Source organism: Lates calcarifer, linkage group LG19 (assembly GCF_001640805.2).
Source record: "Lates calcarifer isolate ASB-BC8 linkage group LG19, TLL_Latcal_v3, whole genome shotgun sequence".
Classification (NCBI taxonomy): Eukaryota; Metazoa; Chordata; class Actinopteri; family Centropomidae; genus Lates; species Lates calcarifer.
This window is the reverse complement of record NC_066851.1, coordinates 17,942,170-17,953,759: the sequence shown is the minus strand read 5'-3', so window position 1 is coordinate 17,953,759 and position 11,590 is coordinate 17,942,170. Positions and strand designations below refer to the sequence as shown.

The following is an 11,590-nucleotide window of genomic DNA, read 5'->3' as shown; positions in this document are numbered from 1 at the left end:
ATAGGAAAAGACCAGTTATTAAGCTTCAGACTACAAAGTAATATTTTCACATATTCAAGAGGTAGAGGTCTTCCACTGGGAAAGAAAAACCTAAGCAGTGGCCCTCATATGAGTTAAATTTGAGGCTTTTCGTTTTCTCAAAGCTTCAGTCTCAGGGCCGTGCAGAGAGGACTGTCACCCTCCGCCGGCTGCACACGTGGTTGGCGTACGTCAGCTCGCAATACGTGCCCATGCCCCGCCCCCGTCCTCTCAGTCCTGCAGCCGCGCAGCGCCCTGACAGAATGGCGGCTCTTTTGGAATCACTGCTGTTGAAGAAAGTGGACGTTAATACGGTCGTAGACTGGCTGAAAAATCTCGAGGTAAGTCTGAGATAAATCGGAGCCGCTCGAGTGAGACATTTAATACGTGCTTGCTTTTTGTATTGCGTGTTTTATGAGATGACATCGCTCACAACTGAGTGTAAACAAAACTTTTAGCTGCTGAGCTAGCGAGCTAATGTAGCCTGGATGGTATGTACTCTAGTACAGACGAGCAGCGTCCAGGCAGTCAAGAGAAAATTTAGCGTTACAATACATCCTAATTTACAATTGTTGCTTGCTTGTTATTATTGCTGTATCCGAAGCGGGCAGTGCAGTTAGCAGATATTAGCCAGCGCATTGTTAGCAAGGTCAACTGGCTATTTTCTTCAGAAATGTCCTGAAGCTGTCCAGTAAACAGTTACTGACCTAGTTTCTCTCTGTCTTTGGTTCATCATAGTTTAAACACCTTTGATCATCTGAGCTATTTCAGCTTTTTAAATGCCTCATTTGCCACAATACATTTTCCAACAGTTATCCTTCTCTTATCTACAGGAGCACGACAAGCTGTCACTCAGCAAACCTGGGGTGACAGTTCACAAACAGGAATTTGTTCCTTTTCTTTTAAACTTCCTGAGAGATCAGAGCAGTCAAGCACTAACCCATGGCCCTGCCACACCGGCCAAGACCCCCAGCCGTCCCAGGCCTGCTGCACAGACCCAAGGCTTCACTGACAGGAGGGGCTGCAGGTCTGCTGGTGGTGCTGGTTCACGGAGTGCCAGCCGGATCCAGCTGTTTTCTCCGGCCACATCAGTTTCACCTGATACTGAGATGGATGCTGCTGGTCAGTCAGGATCCCACTGTCTGAGCCGGGGTCAGTGCCTTAAGCAGCCCTTCCTTTACAACAACCTGGAGCCCTGCCTCCAGGCCCTCAGGCTACGAGCGCCGGCCTGGCCAGAGGATCAGTCTGGGGGACTACATGGTTTCTCCACCGGACCTCCAGCACAGCCCCAACCTGCAGTCACAAAAGGGCCGCAGGAGGAGTGGTGCTGGCGGTGGTGGCATTGCTGTCGGGGGACAAGGAAGACATGGAGGAGGGCGTGGAGGACACCACAGTGATGAGAATGGACGATGGGACAGTGGGGGGAGGAGGTCAGGCAGAGGAGGAGGAGGAGGAGGAGGAGGGTACAGTAGGATAAGTGAGCAGGTTTCACCTCCATCTGTGGGTCAGCTCAACTTCAACAACTTGGAAGATTTTCCTCCTGTTGGTTCATCACCAGTTTCACCAGTGTGAGTTTGCACAATCCTGAGTTAAACAGAAGTCTGCACTGACTCCACCATTTATTTTCAGATTTGTCTCATATTTTACATTCTCCCTCAGGGCATCCAAACCATCTAGAAGAATAAACCCAACACCAGTCAGTGCAGAGCGGCCACACTCCAAACCAAAGACCTGCTTCACTTCCACTCCATTCAGGAAGCTCTCTAGCCCCCCATCAGGGGGAGAGGTGCTTCAGGGACCGATGACAGTGAAGCAGTCCTCTGAGCCTGCAGGAGGAAAGGGAACTACTTAAGAGGGAGAAGTAAGTTTACATGCAAAATGACTCAACTTATTGTGACACAAAAGTTGACTTTTTACTTTTTTGTGTAATGTAATGGAAGAAAGGGTGATGCTGATATGTCTGTTTATACTTTTGAGTTGAGTTCTAAAAGGATGTGCTGTTTTACATTCTGCATGATAAATGTGGCTGTGTCTTGCTGTATTTTGGAGTTGTAAAAATATATACTAAACTCTATAATAATTATTCTATACATTAATTATGTTATGTTATGTTAATTATTAGTTTTTATGATGCTTGTCTCACAGTTAGGAATTTCTTGTTTTTTAGAACCAAGCGTGCCCAGCAGGTCAGCTCTCCTCTGCCCTCCTCTCTGGATCCTTGCACCCCCACCAAGTCAGGGCTTAGGACTGGATCTAAAGTTACACCTGACCTGCAGACACCTTGTCCTGAAGCCATCCAAAGTCACCTTCTCCACGGAACTGGATCTCTTGGCAGAGCTGTACTGTACCTGCATTTCTGGTAAATGCCCACAAGGTGTTGCCGTTGCACTGATTAAAAGTAACTAGATGTGATAAAATTGAATGTTTATCACATCTTGATGCAACACCATATAAATACCTACCAACATTTTAAGAGGCTCTGAATCTATTAAATCTCTCTTAAAGGTCTAAAGACAATGAAAATGAGTGTGTTTGTGCTTTCATGTTTTGCAGAAAATCTCGTGCCAAACATTTTCCTGGAGCTTTTCTTTGTGATGCAGTTGCTAACGTCTCAGTCCCCTCACACTCATGATGATGACGAACAGGAAAGTTTGTGTGCTGTAAATTCAGGTGTGCAGTTAATTTTTATTTCACCTTCAAAATATTGTGTTTTTTCAACTTTTTAAAAATTTAAATTTAGCCACTTTTGTCACATTTTCAGATGTTCTGGAGAGATGTTATCTAAGACAAGTACACAACTGTGTGCATTTTGCAGTAAAGGTTCTGGAGAATCAGTTTCAGTGAGTTTGTTTATTTCTTGTGTTGCAGTTTTCCTCTGTTAACACTATTCACTTCCAGGAATATATCTGCTCATAGTATTTTCCCTAATTTGACATTAATAATGACATTGCTCCTCCAATCAATCTCTGAGTTTATTCATAAGCATCTTCTTTTGTCCTGTGTAAGGTTGGTCGCTCATCTCGACAAGTGTACATTGCGTCTACTGGCAGAGAATGAGAGGGTGGCATCTTTCTCTCCAGGTCTCAGGGATCGTCTTACTCAAGCCCAGGACAGAAGCACAGCCACGGTAAACACACTTGTACTTTATTGTACTGGTGTAAGCACTTTTAATCTCCTAGTGTTATTGATTAAATTCAAATATTGGTACCAATACTCTGTAATGCTTTTGAGACTGTTCCTGTTTTGTATTTATATCTTTTAATACATTGTTCTATTATTGTTATATATTGAACTTACAGTTAGTTTATGTTATTTGAATCCTTAATTGCTTCTTACTGAATATGTTAATAATTTGTCTCCAAAAGTTTCAGGCAACTTACAGCTCCTCTGTAATATTTGTTGGGTTGATTTTTTTGTGATCTTCCTTTTCTGCTCCAGCTTTCTCCCTCAGTTTCCACTTTCATCCACTCAGTCCCGTTCCGGCCTGCTACGGACAACAGGTCCAACTTTGGAAGTGATAAGGCCTTCCACACCTTTAAAAAACAGAGGTATATCACAGTTTCTTCTTGTGTCCAGTCAAAACTACTTTTATGACAGATGAAGTGTATAGCAGATGGGGTATAACCACTAGACTTGGATTTTTCATGGTTATAAATAGGCATAGTACAGGCTGAGCACTTTAGGTAACTGCTGAATTAAACTTCATCAGTTCCACTTTTGCATTTGATATTTTTGCCTTTCTCTCAGGGATATTTTTTATGAGGTGCTGCGGGAATGGGAGGACTTTCATATGGAACCAGGATGGAACTTTGATGCTGCGTTAGGGAGCAGGATAAGGCAAGTCCAGTAATTTTTTTTTCTTTATCTTATGGAACATGTGTAATTTAAAAATTGAAAACTGTTTCTGTCTAATCAATTTATTTAATCTACTTTTGCTCTGTGTATTTCATTATTCTGTCTTCTTTTTTAGAGGAATGATGAGTCAACTGACCTCTGCAGGAAACCATTCCCATTTTGCACGTCTGTTCCTGAAGCAGCTTGTTCAGGTAGACCGTTGCACCTCATCCACATACATAATGGATCTTAACTTGCAAAGTAATTTTATCATGGTAAATGTCTAAATTGAAAGCATAAACCCTGATAAAATAATACAGAGAACATCCCAGAACATCCCCCTTATTTTCCCTTCCTCTCAGCATACTGTACTTTTTCAAATGGAAGGTTACAAGTCCATATATATATTTTTTTCAGATGTGTAAAGGCCCCCGTGTGAACAGCTCCCCCGGGGATACCCCTGACACTGACCTGCTAGGTATGCTGGGAGCTGACAGCTTGGGGCGTCTGAAGCGCCTTGAAGAGCGTCTCATTCAGCCTCATGGAGTAGTCGGCCCCTGTCCTCCTCCATCCTTCCCTGGCCACCAGGAGTTCTTCAGAGACTTCCTGCAGACAGCTAGCTGGTGAGATAATACCTCCAATCAAATACCACTAGTTACACTGATCCTTATCATGAGAATATAAAATTGACGTAGGACAAATTGTGTTTAATTCAGAATTTAGGCTGTTGGTCAAACTGGTCACACTGCATGTCTGAGCAAGTCGGTGTCATTTTTGATTTTCCGTGACTGGTCCTTCTGTGATCTAATATGTGTCTTACATACTGTGTACCAGCTGCCAGCTGAACCAGCACCTGCAGGACAGCCTGTGTCAGCAGCTCCTGCAGCTGGATGAGGTGTCCATCCTGAGCCCCCCTGCTTCCATTGGTGAGGGAGAGGAGGAGGGAGATGGAGACATGGAGCATCAGGTATACTATCAGTCAAAGATATTACCGAAATGTCAGCATCACCAATTTTTGCTTCAAGTGCAAAAGATTTCAGCATTAACAATCTGTAAAATTACAACCATGCCAGATTTAGAAAAGACTGATCTGACTAACTGCTGTTAATCATAGATAAAACTTTTAATTTGTCCCCATCAGGATGAGAAGCAGCGGTTCACCTCAGTGCTACTCCTCGCTCGTCTTCTGGCTAAGTTTCTTGGATTTATTTCTTTTCTGCCTTACCAAACATCTGAGAGACCATCCAGAGAGATTCAGGAGACTGCTGTAGCCCTGCGCAGCAAGGTGAGAAAAAAATAATGAGGTCTGTTTCAAATAGAGCAAGTAAAAGGATTATTTTCCTCTAGGTGGGTTAGGAAACTGTAAAATCTTCCTCTTTTTAGTCCAGACTTGGCATATACTGCCAGGCTTTTCATTTCATTAAAAAAATCTTTTCCTCCCTCGGCGCTTGAGAGCGTTCCAGTGCTCGATGTGTGTGCTGTGCTGAGTAACAGTGTGAGAAGGAGGCGCACCATCCTTACTGTCCCCTGGCTTGTGGAGTTCCTCTCCATGTTGGACTTTATTCGGTCCTCTGCTGCTCAGCTACAGGACTGCGTTAGGCACACTGCTCCTCCTGTACAGGTCTGTCTCCATTTTTGAGTCATGCACACATGTACAACTCACACAGCTGTTGGAAAAATAATTAGTTAACAATCTGCAGCTTTGATCATGAAATCAGGTACATACAATCGCCACAGTGAGTGGAAAAATAATTTAAGATTAAGACAAAATCATGTTTTTAGTAATATGTTTCCATGCATATTCTTTGCTTTAATAGTGTTTTGGTGTTTTTTCACCTAGTAAATGTTAAGAAACAGAGAAAGAGAAATATTCCTTAAACAGACTCACATTGTATTACAACATCATATCTTAGTGATATTTTAGCAGACTGAATTTGGAAAAAAAAAGTTGAAATTATTTCTGAAACTGATAAAAAAATCCTAAATAAGTTTTTACTGACCCACAAACAGACACTTCCTTCTTTGTTTTTGCTGGTGTTTGACCTGTTGTTGGTCTTCTTGGAAAGACTGGCTAAATAGACTTGTGTGTGCTTGTAGGAGAATGCTGCTGGGCAGAAGTGGAGAAATGTGTTACCTGAACAAGCTCCTAATGGTGTCTGTATTAGGGTGGCTTTTCCAGGTGAGATACAACTTGTAGATATTTATCTAAGTCAAGTCAATTTTTATTTATATAGCACCAAATCACTTTAACATACGTTACATGTAATTAAACTGGCTGTGTTTAACTTGTGTAGATCCCAGTGATTCCTGAGGACATTTTCTTCACCAGTGAGTTCACTGAAGTGGCTAAGCTGGAGGACAGCAACACAAGTGGTGCAGGACTTGTAAGAAAAATATTCATTATAGCTGGTGTTTGTGCATAAAATGCCAACTGCTGGTTTTTCATTTATACTGAAGGTTCTCTTGTTATTTATCAGGACTGCATTCCCCTGGTGGGTCAGCAGCTTCTCTATACGTGTTGTCCATTTCTTGGTGAGTAAAAACTTGTTCATCTTTTTTATCACCGTAGCACATTTTACAATTTTTACTACTATATTTGTAGCAGTGCTGTTACAGTGTTCTCTGTAGAAGAGGTAAAATGCAGTTAATCATCCCATGCTCTTTGATGATGAACTGATTGATGTTCCTTTGCCTTACTTTATCTGCCCAGGTGAGTTTCGTAAGCTTCTAGCTGCCTTTGTGTCTGGAAGCACGGCCAAAAGTGGAGGAATTATCCGCAAGATCACTCCCACTTCTGCTGAGCTCAGGGATACGCCAGCTGCCAACAGGTCCCAGCAGAAACTACAGGTGGGTAGAGGGAGGAGAGGTTGTAAAAAGTAATTTGAAATGGCATCAATGAATTTACCTGTGTGTGTGAATATTTAAACCAATTTCTCAAATGTGACAGGTGGACCTGGAGCAAGCCTTCTTTCACAACCAGCCTCCGTCATTGCGCCGCACTGTGGAGTTTGTAGCTGAGAGAATTGGATCCAATGGCGTCAAGCATATGAAGTTAGTATCACAGAAAGGGGGGGGGGTTGTTTTCCAAGTCCTAAATTTCTAAATCATCTGTATCTTTCACAGTTTTTTTTTTTTTTTTTTTTTACGTTGATCAGGCTTCCACCAAGTGACTTCTTAGAATTGAAAAGGACTTTCAGAATAGTGGGTAATCAGCCTGCAACTGTGGTTGGTTGCCTACCTAAGAGGCTAGCGACTGTTCAACAGTCCAAATTTACCAGCACCTAAGTGGTGGCTGATAGGAATTCATGGCCCTGTGTTGATGTATTTTATAGATATGTGTATCAAAATTCCTATTTTCAGCATCACTAAAACAGAACTGTAGATTATGTTCAGTCTATGCATTTGTGTGCTCACATTTGTTTTCAACAGGGCCACATTAGTGAGTGAGTTGGTGGAGAGAGGAGAGAAGATGCTGAGAGATGGACTGGAGTTGCCAAACTCAAATCCTTCAAAACTGAATGACTCCATCTGTGCTCAGCTGTGTGATGCTGGATTGGAGGCCATGGCACGAGCCACGAGGTACAACAGTCGTTTTTACAAGCAGCAAGCAAAACTGTCTTTGTCCAAGTCCATAGATTTATGGACTTGAATAGCTATTAGAGAGATAGTTGTTTATTTTGAGGTAATTGAGTATTTCACTTCTGTGGGGTAATCTTTCCTTAATGGTAATCTCAGTTTTATGTGATTTGCAGATTTTGTTGTGAGAAGAGTCCTGAAGCCATAAGAATTCTGCTCCCTGAGGAGACCTCCTCTGCTGTAAGTCCTTTAAAAACCACCACACAAAATGATGATGTGATCTCATATCAAAAAACTATTCTCAAAGCCCCTCTAACAATATTAAGCTACAGAGTAAACCATGTCTTAAATTCAGATTTTTTTAATAGCAGGAAAAAACAGGAGAAACTTGAGGGTTATTCTCATGTTTCTGACTCACTGTCTCTCTCTAGGTTCTGACCACATCTGAAAATATCACCAAACGTCTTGCAACAGAAAAAGCCTGCAGCTGGCTCTCTGCCAACATTACAGGTAGCTAGTTTAAGTAGCGTATATGTGTGTCTGCATGTTTTTCACCTCGTAAATGCATATGATGTACATTTTGAATTGATTCCAGCTGATTGTTATTTGTTTTCAGGAATGTAGCTCATAACTTGAAGACACATATTGTAATGATCAGTGTGATGAATTATGTATGACAAGCGGCAATCCAATACCAGTGCTCCCTTTCCCCAAATTTGGTTTGGAGTCATTTTTATGTAAGGGAACACGAGGCGAGGGATTGCTGTGACCTGCCGGAACAATACTGACAAAGAATTTTGGAGGCCTATTGTAAAACTATGTAAGGATACGTGATATGTAGTGAAACATGTAAAAACACTGGTATGTTTCTTTGAAGAACTGAAACTTCAAGCTCTTGCCGTTGCTGGGGATCATGTTACAGAACATAATTTCCATTATCAATGGAAAAAGAAAGAAGCCAGTGCTGTCATTAAAGGTCCCCTGAGGACATCCATCTAAAATTTCTCTTTCCTTCTGTTCTCCCACCCTCAGCGCTCATAAGGCGCGAGTGGAAGACCAGATATGACCGTGTGATGAAGGCTCTAGGGTAGCCCTGTGGCTCCAGACGTGGGGGACACGGAGCGGGCTGCGGACGAGTTGGTCACCCAGGAGCAGTCGACTACTCCCAAGAGAAAACGAGGAAGTGAGAGAGTGATCTCCTGCCCTCCACACTGCAACCACAGTGCTTCACTGCCCTCAGACATCCTCATTGAGATGAAGGTATGCTGACTTAAGAGGTTGTTTTAGCATTTTATGGAGGTATGGGTAAGTGTTGTTATTTTTATTTATCAGTACTTCATTTGGTGGTACTCTGCAGCTGCTACAACCAAAAGGCAATTGCAAGGAATTCCCCTGTTTAAGTTCTTATTCTGCAAAAATAGACCATTTGATTAAAATGAGTTTTGACAGGTTAGTATTATGTGACCAGTTTGCTTCACCCAAATCTTGGGGAGGAAATCCAACCTTACTCCTCAAAGAAGTAAAAGTGAATCTGTTGACGTTTGACTTGAATATATATATTTTTAATACAGGAGTGGTTGAGCATCGCAGTAGGTCCCAGGACTGATGAGGAGCTGCCAACCAGCTCTCAGCTCATAACGCTGCTCCAGAGAGTGGGAGACACACTGGCCTGCAGAAAGGTACATGACACACAAGTGTAACAAAACAAAACTTGTGCAGGGTGTACTGATTTTTGCCAGAGCTTATCACACTCTGTTCTTCTTGTCTTCCCACTTAGTTTTCAACTGTGATGTCAGAGCAGATGCTTCTGAACTGTACTGTCCTACTAGCCTGCAAACTAGGTAAGAGTCCAGACACTAATGATGAAGTCCAGTTACAGGAAAACAATCTCTTTGTGACGTGTTAAACTTCATAAACAATCTTTAAATTGCCCTGTGCTGTTGAAATGGAAGCGACTTAGTCAGGCTCATGTCCTGTATTGTGTAACAGACTTGAGTGCCTTTTGTGTGTACCTGCTCAGTGTCTGCTGAGCTGCCGGTACAGTCTCTGTCAGGGTGCAGCGGAGGTGGAGAGGTTATTGTGGGTCCTGGTTCGGGGTCAGAGCCTCCTGTCAGATCAGTGCTGGAGCAGCTTGCTGAGCTGTGGGAGAGAGACTGCTGCTCCTCCGCCCCCCTCCACCTGCTGTTCACCCCGCTCACTGTCACTGCTGTGCTGAAGGCCAGCGACACTGAGGTATGTCAACTTCTGCTGATATTAAGTATGAATGATGCTACTACAGCTACCTCTGCCTTTATAGCTGTTTCTGTATCGGATATTCCCCTCCCCTTGTTTGTTTTACATTTTCTGGTTTAATTAGACAGCTGAAAAGAGTCCTGCTGAATGACTACTGATGCAGCAGCTCCAATATCTCACATTCTCTGCTGTTTTTGCTCAGCCCTGTCTAACCTGAATTCTCCAAAACAGATGTTTGGTGCCATTTTTTTGTTGAATTAAAGCTTTTTCTATGCCTGTGGTCTTAAATGTGTTTGTATCTTTCTAGTGGAACAACTACCTGTTCCTGGTTAGAAAGCTGGTTGACAGAGGAATCTTGGGCGAGGAAGAGGTCATATCTCATTGGAAGAAGCTAACAAACTTGGCCTTGCCAGCGGTGAGGGTTCACTGCTTTTGTCACGATGCATTTCTCAGGAAGTGTTTCTTTTACTTGCGATTTAACCTCTTTGACTATTTTCCACTCTTCCTTGCTCACTTTGCTCTCTCATTTCTGTCTCATTTCAGGAGCTGATAGAGAAATTTCAGCTGCAGTCACAGAGTATTAAACCCCCCTTGCCTCTGGCTGACTTACAAAGTCATATGGACATGCTGCAGGTCTCACATCAGACAGTAGAGGGCGCTACGTGACAACAATGATACTACCCAAGTGTCCCCACAGCATCTTTTGTGTGATCACCACTGTGTTTTAAGTCACATCTGTCAGTGTGTTGTTCAAGTGAGAGACAGTTCTGGGTGACCTCTTGTTGTTGACCATTTTTCTGCACAGCCCATCAGTGCTGTTTCACTGTAGGCCTCTGCACAGACTCTGTAAGCTTCAGACTTTTGTTCTTCACCTGTGAAGTGACAGCAACCTTTCATGAATCACTCTGCTATTTTGCTGGCAAGAACCAGAAAGTCCTGCCAGTCAGTGGCAGCAGCTAGGGACAGCACCATCTCTTACCTTAGATCATTGGAACCTTCCTGCAACTAAACATGATTATACCCGAAGAGAAATACTAGCACAAATCAAACATTTCAAACAGTCAAGAGCACAGTGAAGTATTAGCAAAGACAGCAGAAGGGAGCCCAGGTTGGGCATTGTGAGTTTTTGCAGCCAGGAATGTAAACTGAGTAACTCTCCTGTCACATAAACGTATTGGCTCAAATACAGATACTGAATATTCAATCAAATAATTTTGACACATGAAGTTCAACCAGATGCTCCAGGTTTATAAGACACTGCATTAGACAGTTTATAAAAATGGACTGAAAAATGTGATTTTTTGTTAGTTTTTAGACCCACCAGAGAAATTAAATGTCTTTATTTTAGTATAGCACTTTCACACACTGCCTTTGACCGCCACTACTAGTGAATTGCATGTTTATTTCATGAATGCAAGAATGCATTTGTGATTATTTTTGTTCATGTTGAATGAGCTCTGTATTCTCTGCTGCTTTTAAATTGAAATATTTTTATGTTGCCACAAAGTAAAAAATATGACAATAAAGATGTATTCTGGTTTAAGTGTTTGTTGTGTGTTGTTGTAAAATATACTTGACAGATAAATGAAGTACCTACAAGTACAAGTGCCTCAAAATTGTAAATAAGGACAGTACTTGAGTAAATGTAATTAGTTACTTTCCTACACTTGTTGTCTTCATTGTTAGAACTTATTTTACAGTTTCATATGGCTAGAAAAATCAAGGTTTCTTGATGGAATCAAGGTATGGTAAAGTAATAAGTCATACTTTTGACCTTTTACCTAAAAATATGTCTTTAGTATATCAAAATTGTGTCATTTTACCTCCTAATTTTGTCTTTTTATTTCATGATTTTGACAAAGCGAGTAAAAATTTTGACTTTTTATCTCCTAATATGGATTCAGTATGTCAAAATAAGATAAGATAATCT

General features: G+C 41.9%; 1 protein-coding gene across 1 annotated transcript; it reads left to right on the top strand.

The window, feature by feature from the left end:
- The first annotated feature begins 229 nt into the window (after positions 1-229).
- On the top strand, positions 230-11,211 carry cdan1 (codanin 1). Its single transcript, XM_018663720.2, is given in 33 exon segments — positions 230-359; positions 852-1,166; positions 1,168-1,586; positions 1,678-1,828; positions 1,830-1,879; positions 2,186-2,309; positions 2,311-2,377; positions 2,572-2,688; positions 2,780-2,858; positions 3,025-3,145; positions 3,457-3,566; positions 3,766-3,855; positions 3,989-4,064; positions 4,270-4,475; positions 4,687-4,819; positions 4,994-5,137; positions 5,306-5,416; positions 5,418-5,473; positions 5,950-6,031; positions 6,147-6,236; positions 6,330-6,384; positions 6,563-6,699; positions 6,800-6,903; positions 7,282-7,431; positions 7,605-7,668; positions 7,860-7,938; positions 8,461-8,513; positions 8,515-8,688; positions 9,000-9,107; positions 9,206-9,269; positions 9,449-9,660; positions 9,968-10,075; positions 10,204-11,211. Coding segments are annotated over 33 exon segments (4,101 nt in total). The 5' UTR covers position 230; the 3' UTR covers positions 10,327-11,211.
- The last annotated feature ends 379 nt before the right edge of the window (positions 11,212-11,590 follow it).